Source organism: Rhopalosiphum maidis, chromosome 4, assembly GCF_003676215.2.
Source record: "Rhopalosiphum maidis isolate BTI-1 chromosome 4, ASM367621v3, whole genome shotgun sequence".
NCBI lineage: Eukaryota > Metazoa > Arthropoda > Insecta > Hemiptera > Aphididae > Rhopalosiphum > Rhopalosiphum maidis.
In genome coordinates, this window is record NC_040880.1 from 54,242,395 (window position 1) to 54,257,016 (window position 14,622).

Genomic DNA, 14,622 nt, shown 5'->3' on the forward strand with positions numbered 1-14,622 from the left:
ATAGAATAATAATTAATAGTCAAGTACTTAAGTGTTATTGATTACAGATATAATATGTATATACATCATTGGCGTACGCAGGGGGAGGGTTGTCAGGGAGATATGACACCCCCTTAAAAATAAGTATCTGTTCAAATTATGAAACAAGGACTAAAAAAAAAAAAGGTCAATTCGTACATATTATTACAATATGACACCCCCTTTAAAAAAATCCTGCGTACGCCACTGATATACATTACGACTTATAATCTATTTGTAGCAATGTTAAAAATTATTTTTGTATTTAAGATAATTAAATAGTTTATAAAGTATAACTTAGTTAAATTATCAGTTGGTGGATTATTATACCTACTAAATACTGAAATATGTTGTACACAATAATAGGCACCCAATATAAAAATGTACCTACATAATTATTATATTATAAATATTTTCATATCATCATATCATTACTTTATTAATTATCTATGTTTCTAATAATTATGTATTGAACTTTAATAACAGTGTTTTTTTTTCTGAAATTGTTAAAAAAAATTATACTTTAACTTTTAAATCTATTCTTAAAATTTTTATTTAGAAATAAATTTAAATATAACGTTTTAGATTTTTAAAATAACTAGTTAAGTTTCTCAATAATTGTATGAAAAATACAACCAATTAAAATACTCAGTTAAGACAGTTAGGTAATATACCTATTTACCTACCAATTTTATTTAGAATTTATATAATCGGTAAATACTTTTATTTTACAATTAAAACAAATTATGTTTATAAAGAATAAATTAAACAAATTAGTTAAATTTAAAAAAAGGCTTAAGATTTGAGAGAAGGAACCATTCAGTGATGGAGCTTTGTAGGTTAGGTACTAACCTAACCTAACTTACAAATACTACTATAGTACCGTATACTATAACAAAATATAAATAAGGTAACTAGTTAAATTAGAAGTTACCGACAAAAGAAACTTTAAATTTAATGTTTTACTTTCTAAGTAATTAGTGTCCAGTTTTACATATTATTGATGAATACACTATGATTATACAACAATTCATTAGTTAATAATCGTCAAAATATAGGTAGATGTTTTAGCTGTCCTTAAAGATAAAAATACATGAGATTATTATTATTCATTATTTATTAGTTATTACTGTTCACTGTTCAGTCATATGAAAAGGTTTAATAGTAAAGGCAATAGGTGTATGACATTAAAAAGAAAAATTGTATTTCATATATTTAACGTTATAACTAAATATGATGAAAAGCCAACCAATGAGACGTATAGTGCTAATTAAAAATTATGTGTGTTCATTGTCTGAACGGCGAACGCATTCAGTACATTCAATATATATAATACCTACAATCTACATATAATACGTATCGTGTAAACGGTAAAATTACTTTCATTATATTTCACTATTTCAGTAATCTATATTATCTGTATTCAATTTATGAGTATATTATAATTTATAAGTTATTATTGTTTATTAATTTATTATGATTAATAGCATAAGGCCAATAAATAATGATTATTGTTAGTATACAACTTATCGGTTAAGTTAGTAAAATGTATTGCGTCTTTGTTATAATTCAGGCGCCTACTCATCAAAATAATTTACTCATATATTTATTTTTATACTTATTTTTTGTAGTTGTTTTCTCTTGGTGACAGAATGTAAAAAATATATATAGACCTTATAAACGTATCTCTGTAGTATACAATAATATCACATTGAAATAAACTAAATTATGTGAATTTAATCAATTTATTATTATATACTTATTAAAAGAAAATTATACGAATTTTAAATTTCAATATCACGTAGGATCTAATATAAGCTATTATGACATGATATATAAATATATAATATGAGTACTATAATTAATTAATTCATTACATAAACTTATGAGATTCGATCCTTATTTGGTAAAGCTAGTTAATAGTTATGTCGACACTGAAATAATAAGTACAATATAATTTGTGACGTGTGCTACTTATGAAAAAAGGGTTAACATATTTTTAATTTGTATTGAAACTTGTTTTTGTTTATTAGCATTATTAAAATTAACTCAATAAAATTATTTTTTCTAAATTTACACATATAGTTTAATTTTAATGAAAGCTTATATAGTCGAAAGTTCAGTCATTTTAAATTCCTATTTCCTAACTCTATAGATAAAATTATATTTTTCACTATAGAGTATAGACTATAGTAGTTAATACATAATTTTCTATTTACAGGATTCCACTAGTATTTTACCATAAGACATTTCATATTACAAATAGGATAAATATAGATTTTTTTTTAAATTTAACGACCTGTAATATACATATTTTAATATTTGGCAACATATAGACTATATAATATACTTATACACATATTATATTATATATAACTTCAGTATACTGTATAAATATTAACTAAACAAAATTAAGTAGACAAAGTAGTATAAAGTTCTAGACTGATATCAATTTGAAGACAATACACAATACGAATCAGAAAATATACATCAATTTTTCTAAATGGTATTTAAAATTTTGATTCACTTTAAAATAACTTAAATTTTATTATTTTAGTTTGAAATATGCTATTATCTAACACAGTTTAAAAATATGTATTTTTTATTTTTTTTATTTTTATTTAAAAAGGTTACAGGCTTCAACTGTTAAAGTTATTAGCCAACATTTTCTACTTTTATTTTAAAATTATTCGCGTTTCTATAGAAAATTTCAATAAAAATAGGGCAGTAATAATGTAATAAGTAATATTTATTGTATATTCGTATAAAATCTATTGTATACTTAAAAACTAATAATAGGCAAAGTTTGAGAAGAAATTATTATTGTTCACATGTTTAGATAATGACGTAATATGTAAATATATGTATTATAGGGATACCATAATTTTTTGAGTCCCTTTAATTTTAAAATGTATGTACTATGCATAGAATAGATGAAAACAAAGGTATAATAATCTAGCAAACTTAAAATTATTAATTTATATGAAGAATGAGAAAATGTTTTCTAATTAAATTTCGAAATGATATAACACATAAATGTCTTGTCTAACTATTTTAATTTCCAAAATATTTTTTTTCAAAATTCTATCAATTTTACATTTTTGATAGGCGCATAGGTAAATAGGTAAATAGTGAATACTGATATTAACACTTGGATAATAAATGTTAAAAAGTGTAATTATTAACCACAAATCAATTTCTAAATATCACTCACGTTAATTGTTACCTACATTTTGCACCCTACAAAGCAAAATGTGAAGCATTATTGTTTTAAAAATAAAAGTGAGATGACAATTTGAAAAAATATTTTATGTTGTCCTGGTTTACTCAATATTTTCCTGAGAACGATAAATTTAATATTTTTTCTAATTATGTATTTTTCATGCTTATATAGTGATATAGTAATATGTTTTTCTATTAGTTTTAATACCTTACCTAATCAAGAGTTTTCATAAAAATACAAAGGATCACAAATAATATTTACCACTGCGTTAAAATTATAACTCAAAAATAAATAACAATTAATTGTATAAAAACAATTTTTTTTATAAAATAATTCATTATTTTATAATCAGTTTTAATTTAAAAAATGGGTTAAGAATTAATTGAGTTACTTTTTTCAACTAAATTGATAAAATAAAAATTATAAAAAAATAGGGTTTTGTAATTTCTTTAAAATGTTAAGAAAAGTATCTACTATTAATAATTAATTATATTAATCACCTTTTAAATTATAATAAATGTGTAATACATTTTTTATAATATTTTTTAGTATCAATAATTGAACAATAAACATAGTTTTTACATATGTTGTTTTATAAATAATAGCTCTTTTTAATACCAACAATAATATCGTTACTTTATGGAGTATTGGGTTACATTAAAGTGAGCCCGGAGACATCTGTTATTTATGCGAATCGTGCGTCGGTCCGTATTTGGCACAGTGTAACATAAATACCAGTTCTATTCTTGAACCACGCGGAGGGCCTCTAATTTTAGAATAGACTAAGCCTGACTGGTCTTTGCACACTGCGCTAACAGTTTTTAAGATCAATAAATGTTCTTTTTAATAATATTTTTTATAAAAATAATTTTTAGAGTTATCAATATTATTTGGACGAGAAATCTATTATTACAACTAAATCGTTAGTTGAATAATATTATAATTTACCTCTTAATGAAATATATATTTTGTCCAGTCGCAGAGTAAATATTAAAAAAATATACTTTGGCAGTTATCCAAATGTATTATTATAATAATCCCTGAAGAAAGAATATAGATTACAGCAGAGCGCAGGCACAACTATAAACCATAAATAGGAATTATTTTTGCTGCTATCAAATTTTATGTTCGAAAGTGCTCACACGTAGGTTAGGTTATACACGCTTATAAGAATTTATCTGGCCGGAAATATTTATGACGCATAATATTGTACAATGAACGTGACTATTTGATATATTATGTATATATAAACCGACCTAATATTGCGTAATATTTCTGCTAACTAAAATCAAATAAATTATTAAAAATAAAAGTACCTAGTGCGAATTGAAAGAGAATTACATAACATCGAACCTGATGAAAAACGTGACAAAAATTTGAAGTCTAAGTGTACTGGCGTACTGTCAATATTAAATTTCAATTCTGAGATAGTGAGGTACTACGTGGTTATAATTGATTAATAAACACTATTTTTTAATTGTAAGTCTATAGATTTAATAAATTATATAAGTACTAAAAATGTTATACATATAGATACTTGAATATTTACAAATAATATGATGTGTTTATAATAAATAAACTATAGGTTATTAGGTTATTAAGATATTTATTTTTTATGTTTGTTGTATATATATATATATATATATACCTATATTTAATGTAAAACTGGAAAAATATTTTAATGGTTGTCTGCATCATTGATGACGGTATTCGATAAAACGCATACCTACCAACGATTTACAAATTTTGTTGGTATGTGACAATAGAACCCAGAACCAGAATGTTGTTTAGTCGCTCTTTGTCACTGTATGTATTTTGTACACGGATTATAAAATATACTTTACGCAGGTATACATAATATTTTTCTTATTTTAACTATATGGAATATTATTGTAAAAATCCTATAGTACCTATGTATTTTATTAATTCGATACACTGTCCATTTAATGAATAAATCTGTTTAAAGTTAAGTAATAAATAAATCTATTGTGTTATTGTAGTGACATGATGTTAAAACAAGTATACAATTCGTACGCATTTAAGTCATAATATTATTATTATTAACTAAATGAACTAATGTCTTTGTGTTGAGGTCAGCATATTTTAAGCAATTTTTACAAACCGTGTAGTAAGTACATAATTAAATAATGATAAAATATTTCCTAGAAATTAAATTTAGTCCTAAATTGCATCATACGTTGAAGTAAGATATAAGTTGATTTTAATGATACAATAATAAAATAATAATTAAAATATACTTACATTTTGCAAAGCCTTGTCTTTCTCTTCAAGTTTGGCGCTAACTTGCATAAGCTGTTCCTGAGTTTGGTCGAGCTCATTTTCAATTGTTTGAATCTTTTTTTGTAAGGCTCTTGCCTCTTCTTCTGCCTTTTCAGCTCTTAAATTGGCATCTCGAGCTTGTTGTTCGCATAATAAGGCCCTGTCCATGGCATTGTCCTTCTCCAGCTTCATCGCCTGCATTTTCTTCTTGATGGCGTCCATTTTGGATGTTTTTTTAGGCGACTGAAATTTCAAATAATTTTAATTAAAGCTGGATAATACTTCAAAATGTTCTTATAGGTATTTTACATAAATAAATTATACAAAGAGTAAAAGTAGAAACTAGAAGTATTTTTTTTATAAATTCTAAAAATACTTTTACAATTTTGACCTTATAAATTGTATAAACTATAGATATTAATACAAAATAAAATGTATTAAGTTTTTATCAACAATAGATTTTTGATTTAAGTATGAAAAAAAAATTAAATTATTTTTCAGTTGATGAAAAAAAAACTCTAAAATGTATATAATAAAAATATCCTTACCTAGTTACAAAATATAATAATAATTACACAAAAACGATATTAACTTAACACCCGTAAGCACACGCGTTAGCACTGAACTTGCGTCGACTAGCAACCAGACATGTAGTAGTAGACCCCCGGTACTGTTTTGTAACAAAGTGGGAGAAATAATGAAGACGATCAGCTTTCTTTTGGCCTCAACAAACAGTAGTAGGGAGAGGGACAGGCTTCTGTCTATTTTTGGGATGTCCTAAAATCTCACTCGGAGACACAAATTATTTATTACTCCAGACCTGGATGACATAATACCATATCCATATGGGTATGTATGACATACTTAAATAAAAAATTGCATTGCTCATGTCATACATAAATAGTTATTAATGAATATTCACGTTGATTAATATAAATGACATAATTTTTTATTTAATTATAATAATTATAATATACCAACTTTATTATATTATTGTTGTTAGATTTTGTTATTTATTCATTAAATAAGTATTAAATAAAAAAAAAAAATATTGGAAGTTAATGAATATAATATTATTATAAGTCACGCATGTAGACAAGAATTTGTGGTTGAGGAAAAACAAAGAGCTAAGCAAATTCGTATACGTATACGGTTTAGATTCTTGCACTCCCGTATATATTATTATTGTTATTTCATGTAATGTTAAGAATCGTTTCAAAACCACAGTTACGTGGTTTAATTTTATGGATTTTAATAATATTAAATTATTGAATCCAAAATAAACGGTTATTTGAGGACTTGAGGTCTAATGAGTTTATTCCTGGTAGTTGATACACTATTAAACGGAAACAGAATCAATCGGAATTGTTTAAGTACCTACGTATGTTATAACTTATAAATTATAATGTTACTATGTGCCATATTTAGGAAGTCTAAATATGTATTTATTTGTTATTTTAGTCAGTACAGAATTTAAGTTTTGATATTTAGTTAAAATATGATAAAAAAAACTTCTTATTCTTTTAACAAACAGTTTAAGGATCCTATACGTCCTTGGTTATACTATATATATTTGCTGCCAGCTGATACTTAGTATATTATGGTACCTGTAAATAATTTCATGAATTTTATTATATTGAAGAAATATTCTAAATTTTGGACTGGTGTAGAACTATAGTATTTAGAGTGATATCGATACAAATATAAAATGTCAAAATATTTTATATCCTACAAAGCGCAAACTACAATTGTATACAGCAGTGTGAGTATATAAGTAGTAATGCGTTATTAATAAATCATTCCATATATAGACATAAAATGTATGTATTACAACAAAAACGACATGCGTGTTACATTAAATCCGTTTAAAAGACAGTTGGTCGGTATTATTATTACAATATAAATATTTTTTGAATTATAAGTAAATAACTATTGGTATCTATTTTCATAGTATTTAAAACATCTTTATAGTTAGCATCTTTAAACAAATTTTCTGATTGGAACGTTTTCATAAAAAATCATATGAAAAAGTCAATAAACATAAATTGTTAACATTTAATTTATATAAGTATACTATCTTGTTATAATCGTTCACTGTTTAGTTAAAAATTTAACAATAAAATTAATAAAATGAATTATGTTGCAATTCATAATATTGTTATTACCATTACCTTTATATCACAAATTAATTTAAACCGTGATATTTTATTGTTAAGAACTACGTGTTACAGACAATGGGAATTAAATTATTGATATAACAAATAATCTATCATATTTAAATTGTGATATTGTAATTCAAATAAAGTATAGCATTTTATTTACCTACTAAAGATTATGTTTACATAACATTAACAACTAGGTAACTTAATAAATTTTAATTACAGCTTTGGATATTTTCGAGACATATTTTAACAAACCATTCAATTTCGAAATTTGGTAAAAACTTAATTATTTTTTATGTTTAATAATTATAACTTTTTTATATAATAATTATAAGTTCATCGGTCAATTATAAACGGGTTGTAATATTTAATATTATTATTATATAAAATAAATAATGCTTTCTTTAACCTATATAAACTTAAAAAAATAATGACAGTTTTCAATATAAAAGTTATGGATTCTTAAAAATAAGATTCATTGACACTCGGTGAGGGTTTGTAGCTTCGTTTTTCAACCTATCATATAAGTTTATAGAGGGTGGCTCTCTATGAATTCTTTTTTGGCTCACGAAAATCAAATTTTTTTGGTTTATATATTGGGTCACAATTATCAATTGGTTATAAATAATAAAATAGTTAAGTGTTATAATTGGATATAATTTTCTATATTGTATTACATTATCTTATCATTTAGCCTAATACAACTAATATGTATTATAAATTATAATATATATAATTTAAAAGTAGGACATAATTTTAATTGTTTTGTATGATAATTGTAGGTATATTGTATAATTTGTATATAATATATATAATTTAAAGAATTAATTATTTAAAAAATAAATATTAGAGTATTACAGAATATTGTATACAAGTATATACATATAATATTATAAATAATCAATTAATATAAATGTATATATGTATGTAAAGTTCGTATGACAAGTTAGAGCAGTACAAAATGAACATAAATAAATTAATATCAAAGGAAATAGATACGTTCATTTCTAAAAAAAATTAAATTTGTCTATTAAAAACTAATAAAAATTACGCATACAATTATTTTGAGAATTTTTTTTATAAATTTAATTTATAAGCAATAATAATAAAAAAAAACTAACTAGAATTTTTTGTAGTTGTACAATATTGTACCACTGTAGCAGTTCCAACGATTATATATTTATATCTTTTGAACAATACTTGATATGTAGGCTTATATAGTAGCTTAGATGGATATCGTGCATGTCGCAGTCATTTTTCATCAGAATTACGAACAGACAATATTATTTATATAGTATTATATATACTATCAACTATCAAGTATAATTGATTATAAATACTAATAATGTATACTATATAATATGATGTGTAAGTACAGTGTATGGACTACGGACTACCAAAAACCAAAAATGAAATGAATAGTAACAAGTAAGTATTAAATAGGTAGTTCAAATGATAATAATTATAATAATATGTAACACACCTACTACCTACCTGGATACTTACTTACCTATACAAATTTTTGATTTAAAAAAATATTATTTTCTAAATAACAACACGATAATTCAAATTGATTTTTTTTAAACAGGTTTTTCTCAAATTTATTTCCAATAGATTTTGTTACTTTTATCACTGAATAAACAATACTAATAGGTATTATTTAAAATTTAAACTTTAAATATCTAGTTGATTAAGTGTTGATTAAACTATTTAACTATTTAACTATACCTACCAATATTATTCCATCAATACTTGCACATCTTTGAAATGTTTTAAAAAATTCTAAAAATGTCATTCTTAACCATGTAGAATTTAATTTAATTATATTATTTTATACTAGCTTATTAAAAATTATGTTAAAAACATAGATATTTAAGATGAAAAACACTTATACTGCTCTTTGCTCATAAACACATATTAGTTTATAGAATAAAAAAATACTTTTATTTATTTTTTATAGCACTATTCGTTATTATACTTATATATTTATTATACAAAATAGAACTAGAACAAAAGGCATATTTACGTGTAATCATATTTGTTTTGTATATTTTATTTTATTTTTGACTTATTGTTATAGTATAAATTATTATATTCTGTAATAAATTGCTTTACAATTGATTTAAATATATATATATATATATCCTAGAAAGTAGGAATGCTTAATCGTAAAATACCCACTAAAAAACAAAAGTAGTTGATTATAATTTTTCTAAAAACTTTCATTCAATAGAAGTTATACCTAAAACCTAATAAAACAGTTTTGCAGTATTGTTAATAATAAGCTAAGTAACACCTTGAAGGCTACTGTAAACATGAGTCATCGTATTGCCGGGTTTGATACCATAAATGGTTACGAAACTGCACATAATATTGTTGTTGGTTGTATACAACTATCACCAAACCGGCGCATATGTTTACCGAGATTTGGATTCTCATCTGGCAACTGGAGCGACAGGTACATAATTTACGGTCTTTTTGACGTACGAGTGTACGACCTATATATTTATTGATGTTTTTTTTTCTTTACTATAAGTATAAAAAAAAATACTATAAGAAGGTTATTTCATTATTTCTTTTATATATTATGTGTTATGATGGCAAGTAGTGTAATTTTACCTATTACTGTATTTTATAATGACTATTGACTATTGTGTATACACAATTATGTATACCAATTACCAGCTGTTCACAGACCGCAACAATTTATTTATAAAAACATTCATGAAAAAAATGATCACGTTTAATAATATTAATTGAGATGTAGTTACAACTGTTGAATAGCATATAAAAAATGTAAATATAATTAGATGTAGATACGTATTATAGATGCGAAACTTGCTTAGAATTTTAATCAAGTTTTTTACCATGCATTTTAGATATTAGTAGTAAAATAAGTACCTTTTGTAACTAATTTTATTTTTCTACAAGTGTTAGTCATTTTTCTAATTTTACGTGTGCGTCAAAAAATAATTTATTTTACATAAAAGTTTCTAATTAAAATAGGACAAAGTTACATAAATTGGAAATTCATAATAGATAAGTACAAGAATTATTGAGGATTGTGATAGAACTATTTAAATTTAAAATGATAATAACCGATAACTTCGAGTTGGGTCCTAAATTTCAAAAATAACACGAATTTGGTCCCAACAAAGTATTTTATCAAATATTTAAGTTGGGTCCAGCCAATTATAGCATTACCTAAGAGACATCAGATGGAGGTTGGTTTGAAAGCCTGCCAAACATTTTATTTTTTGAAAAAGCGACAACTGTTCTGTTATAGTGTTATCAAGATAATATTAAGCTAAAATATTACCGTTGACCCAATTTGAATATTATCTAATAACACAGCGAACCCAACTTATACTTAACCTAGTTAATCTAATAATGATCAAATATCCCGAGACTCAACTCAAGATTTCCCTTTAAAATTGTATTGTAGATAAAGCATTAAATAATGAATATAAATACTATTAACTAGTATAAAGAGTATAGGAACACTAAAATACGAGATTATAAAGATTAAATTATTCTTATAACATTTTTAATACATATGATAGTCAATATTCTGCAATACAATATATAACTTTATACTAATTTTTATACTAAGTGATGCTATTTTATTAATAGTCACAAGCATTGAATCAAACAGTAGTTTAGGTGTAGCTATAACCTATAACTTGTGGGGCAAGCAAGATGAGTAGGTATACTACACTCCTTACTTTTTATAACAGGGTTAAAGATATATTGGTTTGCTTCTCATTCAGTCGAAAGTTCTAACACATATAATTACTTATCTGGCTATCAAGAATATTAAAAATATATTTCTTTAAGCAACTTGATTTTAAAAAGTTATGCTCATTATAATATATGGATATAGTCGATATAGAGTACAAATTTGATATTAAATTTTTACAAAATTTACAACTCTACAACACTTTAGGTGTCCGTGTTACCTTCATTCACTCACCACACTATTTATATTTTTTCATCCAAGTAGGGGTAAAATGTATTTATTTTATTTTGTCTTCATATGCCCCCAATAATTAGACTCAAAGTTAAGTTACTGTCAAATACGAATTAATATCTTTACGTTAAAACAGATTAATATATTTTTACTAAGAAAAAGAAATATTTGTATACATATATATTAAAATATATATATATATATTATTTTATATTATATTATTTATTTTACATGAATATATATTCATGTAATATAAATAATATAACTATTAGGTATTACAACACAATTCAAAAGGCTTGTATCTATAAAGTAATGAAGATTGAAGAAAGAATAAATATTTTATCATCATGGTAAAATTTAAAAAAATAGAAATCAGTTTTAAAGTGTAGGAGATAAACAAATATTGAGAGTTTATAATAGTATAATATAATATATTATATAATTATGTCAAATGTGCGATGCTCGAATAAAAAATTGACAAACATTTGTGGGTCAATCTATTTTAATATTTAATTTAATTACCTATATTAACAATATTGTACAGTGTAAATTATACAGGCAACGTTGATAAGTTAAATACGTTTAATTTCAAATCACATATCTAATTACTTAAGTAGATACTCTGATTTGTTATGCCATACAAGAAAATAGAAATGTTCATCAAAAATCGAAATTATGAAAACCGTTATTTTTTGAAATTAGATTGATAAGCAGATTGCAGATGATTCTTTTGAAAATTATATTATATTTAATTGGGAAATCAAACTATAGTAGGTAGTTTCTGAATATTAAACTTATGTAATAATGATACTATTGATAGGTACTCCGATTTTAAATATATGATAACTATGTTTACAATTTACAAATAATTGTAGTAATTCATATATTAATTTATTAGCATTTTATAAACAACACAGTTAAGTACCTTGTAAGCTGCATTGGCTGCAATGCTCATTTTTAAATATTCTTAAATTCTGATCAAACTGATAAATGTATTGATTTTACAATGATGTGTGTTTTTTTTCTGTCATCGCCTTTTGGAAAAGTAAAAATTATGCTTAATTTTGATGGTGATTGCTGGTAGCGAATTGAATCTAGTTGGTATTTTGAGAGGTAAATATTTTCCAGTAATTTCCTTTAATAATCAGTAGAGAAAAAAAATAAGGATAAAAGGGAATTATTACGCTTTTGGACCATTATTATTATCACAGATATATAAAATAATTTATTTATTTATTATATTTTATTTATTTTATATATCTGTGATTATTATATGTAATTGTGGTGGTCACACTGTGGAGTAATGCTATTGAACAACAATGATAAGGACTAAGCATTTATTCTCGTTTCTTTTCTAATATTCAAAAGCACGGACTAAAACTAGTAAAATTCACTATTTAGTCCGTGCTTAAAAGCCAAAGTCCGACCAAAATTTGGATTTATCTTTGCATAATTTATTAAAGTTTTGGCTGTATACATTGAGTTAATTCAACATTTACAACTTTTTTCTAACTAGCTACTAGGTAAGATCTCAATTCATCATTGAAAAATAATTTTCTTATACCAGTAACTTAATTACCCTTAATTTATAGTTAAAATATTTTTTAGAATAGAATTCTAGGAAAAACTGAAATCGTGACTACTGACTGATCAGTTATCAGATCACTTGTTGTCTACTTGACTGATGTTTCAATTTTGTTATCACTTAGGTCGTGTTTAAACAGCCCTAAAAGTTAAGAATGGTAAATCTAGTTCTGTCATTTTTATTTTGAGAATTGTTCATAAATCATAATGATTGTAAAGTGTCATTTTGTAGTTTTGTCCTTTTAGTGCTGTTTTTACGTTGTTATTAGTGACATACGGTGTATTTTAACTGTGCTTTGATATAAATTTTAAACGGCTGTCAATACACTCAATAGAATTGTATTATTTCGAAATCTATTTTAATTTACTAATTAAGGTTATTATCTATACACATTAAATGTTCAATTTATCCAGTTAATATTATATTATTGTTTTTCATTTCAACTGTTACCTAATTGATAAAATATACATTTTAGTTATACATTTGTAATCATTTGTCATATAAATATCCAACAATTTTTAATTAAAATTAATCAAGAGCAATTACAAATATGTGATTTAAAAATATTTTAGTTTTACTAGCATTATATTGTATTTCCTTTTTTGTTTTATATATTATAGTATGAATGACAAATTAGAAAATGAAGAATCTATTGTATTGAAATTTGTTCAAGATTTTTTCGTAAGCTACGACATAAATCGTCATATCCTCCATACATTTTTTCCAGAAGATGGTACATTCATTGTGCTTGGCAACCGTATGTCTGGCCATTCAGCCATTCAACAAGCTATGTTAACAATGGCTACAACAACTCATCAACTATTCAGTATTGATATTGTAAGTCTTAACATGCCGCTGCCAGAACAAGTATCTATGTATCAAGTACTATGCGCTGGTAATGTTGAGTTTGGAGGTGATGCACAAATACATGGATTTACTGCTACTCTTTTAGTATATTTTTTGAGGCCCAATGTTTTGAATGTCGTATCATTTAATGAACGATGCCAGTGGCCTAAATTGTCCTAATATTTAAATAAACAATTTTATAAAATACCAAAAAAGTGCAAACAAATGTTTTTTATTTCATACTCTAAATGACTATTTTGTTTTATAAAAAAAAAAAAAAAATGAATGATTATAAATAAAAATAGTTTTGAGCGTATAATTTTGTATATACAGACAATTCAATTTTTTTCCTCTATATAAATAATAATAAATGTTTAACTTCATATATAATAACAAAACATGTTCACTTTCTTATATACATTGAGGATATTTACAAAACTAATAAGGTTTAAATTAGATTTAAAATGTTAACATTTATGAAAACACAAAATGTATCTGTACAATTAATACTATACATAGAATGGATGATAAATCACAG

At 24.0% G+C, this 14,622-nt stretch overlaps 2 protein-coding genes across 9 annotated transcripts in view; one reads left to right on the forward strand and one right to left on the reverse strand.

The window, feature by feature from the left end:
- Positions 1 to 6,221, reverse strand: part of LOC113559399 (tropomyosin) — a 39,035-nt gene extending 32,814 nt beyond the window's left edge. For all 8 annotated transcript variants that reach the window (XM_026965196.1, XM_026965189.1, XM_026965188.1 and 5 more), the window contains exons 1-2: positions 6,070 to 6,221; positions 5,504 to 5,764 (exon numbers count right to left, since the gene is read on the reverse strand). In XM_026965196.1, coding sequence (XP_026820997.1) covers positions 5,504 to 5,743 — 240 coding nt within the window. In that variant the 5' untranslated portion in view covers positions 5,744 to 5,764; positions 6,070 to 6,221. The remainder of the gene's footprint in view (positions 1 to 5,503; positions 5,765 to 6,069) is intronic.
- A 6,764-nt stretch (positions 6,222 to 12,985) lies between these two features.
- On the forward strand, positions 12,986 to 14,364 carry LOC113557296. Its single transcript, XM_026962745.2, has 2 exons — positions 12,986 to 13,176; positions 13,859 to 14,364. Exon 2 carries the CDS (start codon positions 13,860 to 13,862, stop codon positions 14,262 to 14,264), a length of 405 nt encoding a protein of 134 aa, XP_026818546.1. The 5' UTR covers positions 12,986 to 13,176; position 13,859; the 3' UTR covers positions 14,265 to 14,364.
- Positions 14,365 to 14,622: the final 258 nt, after the last annotated feature.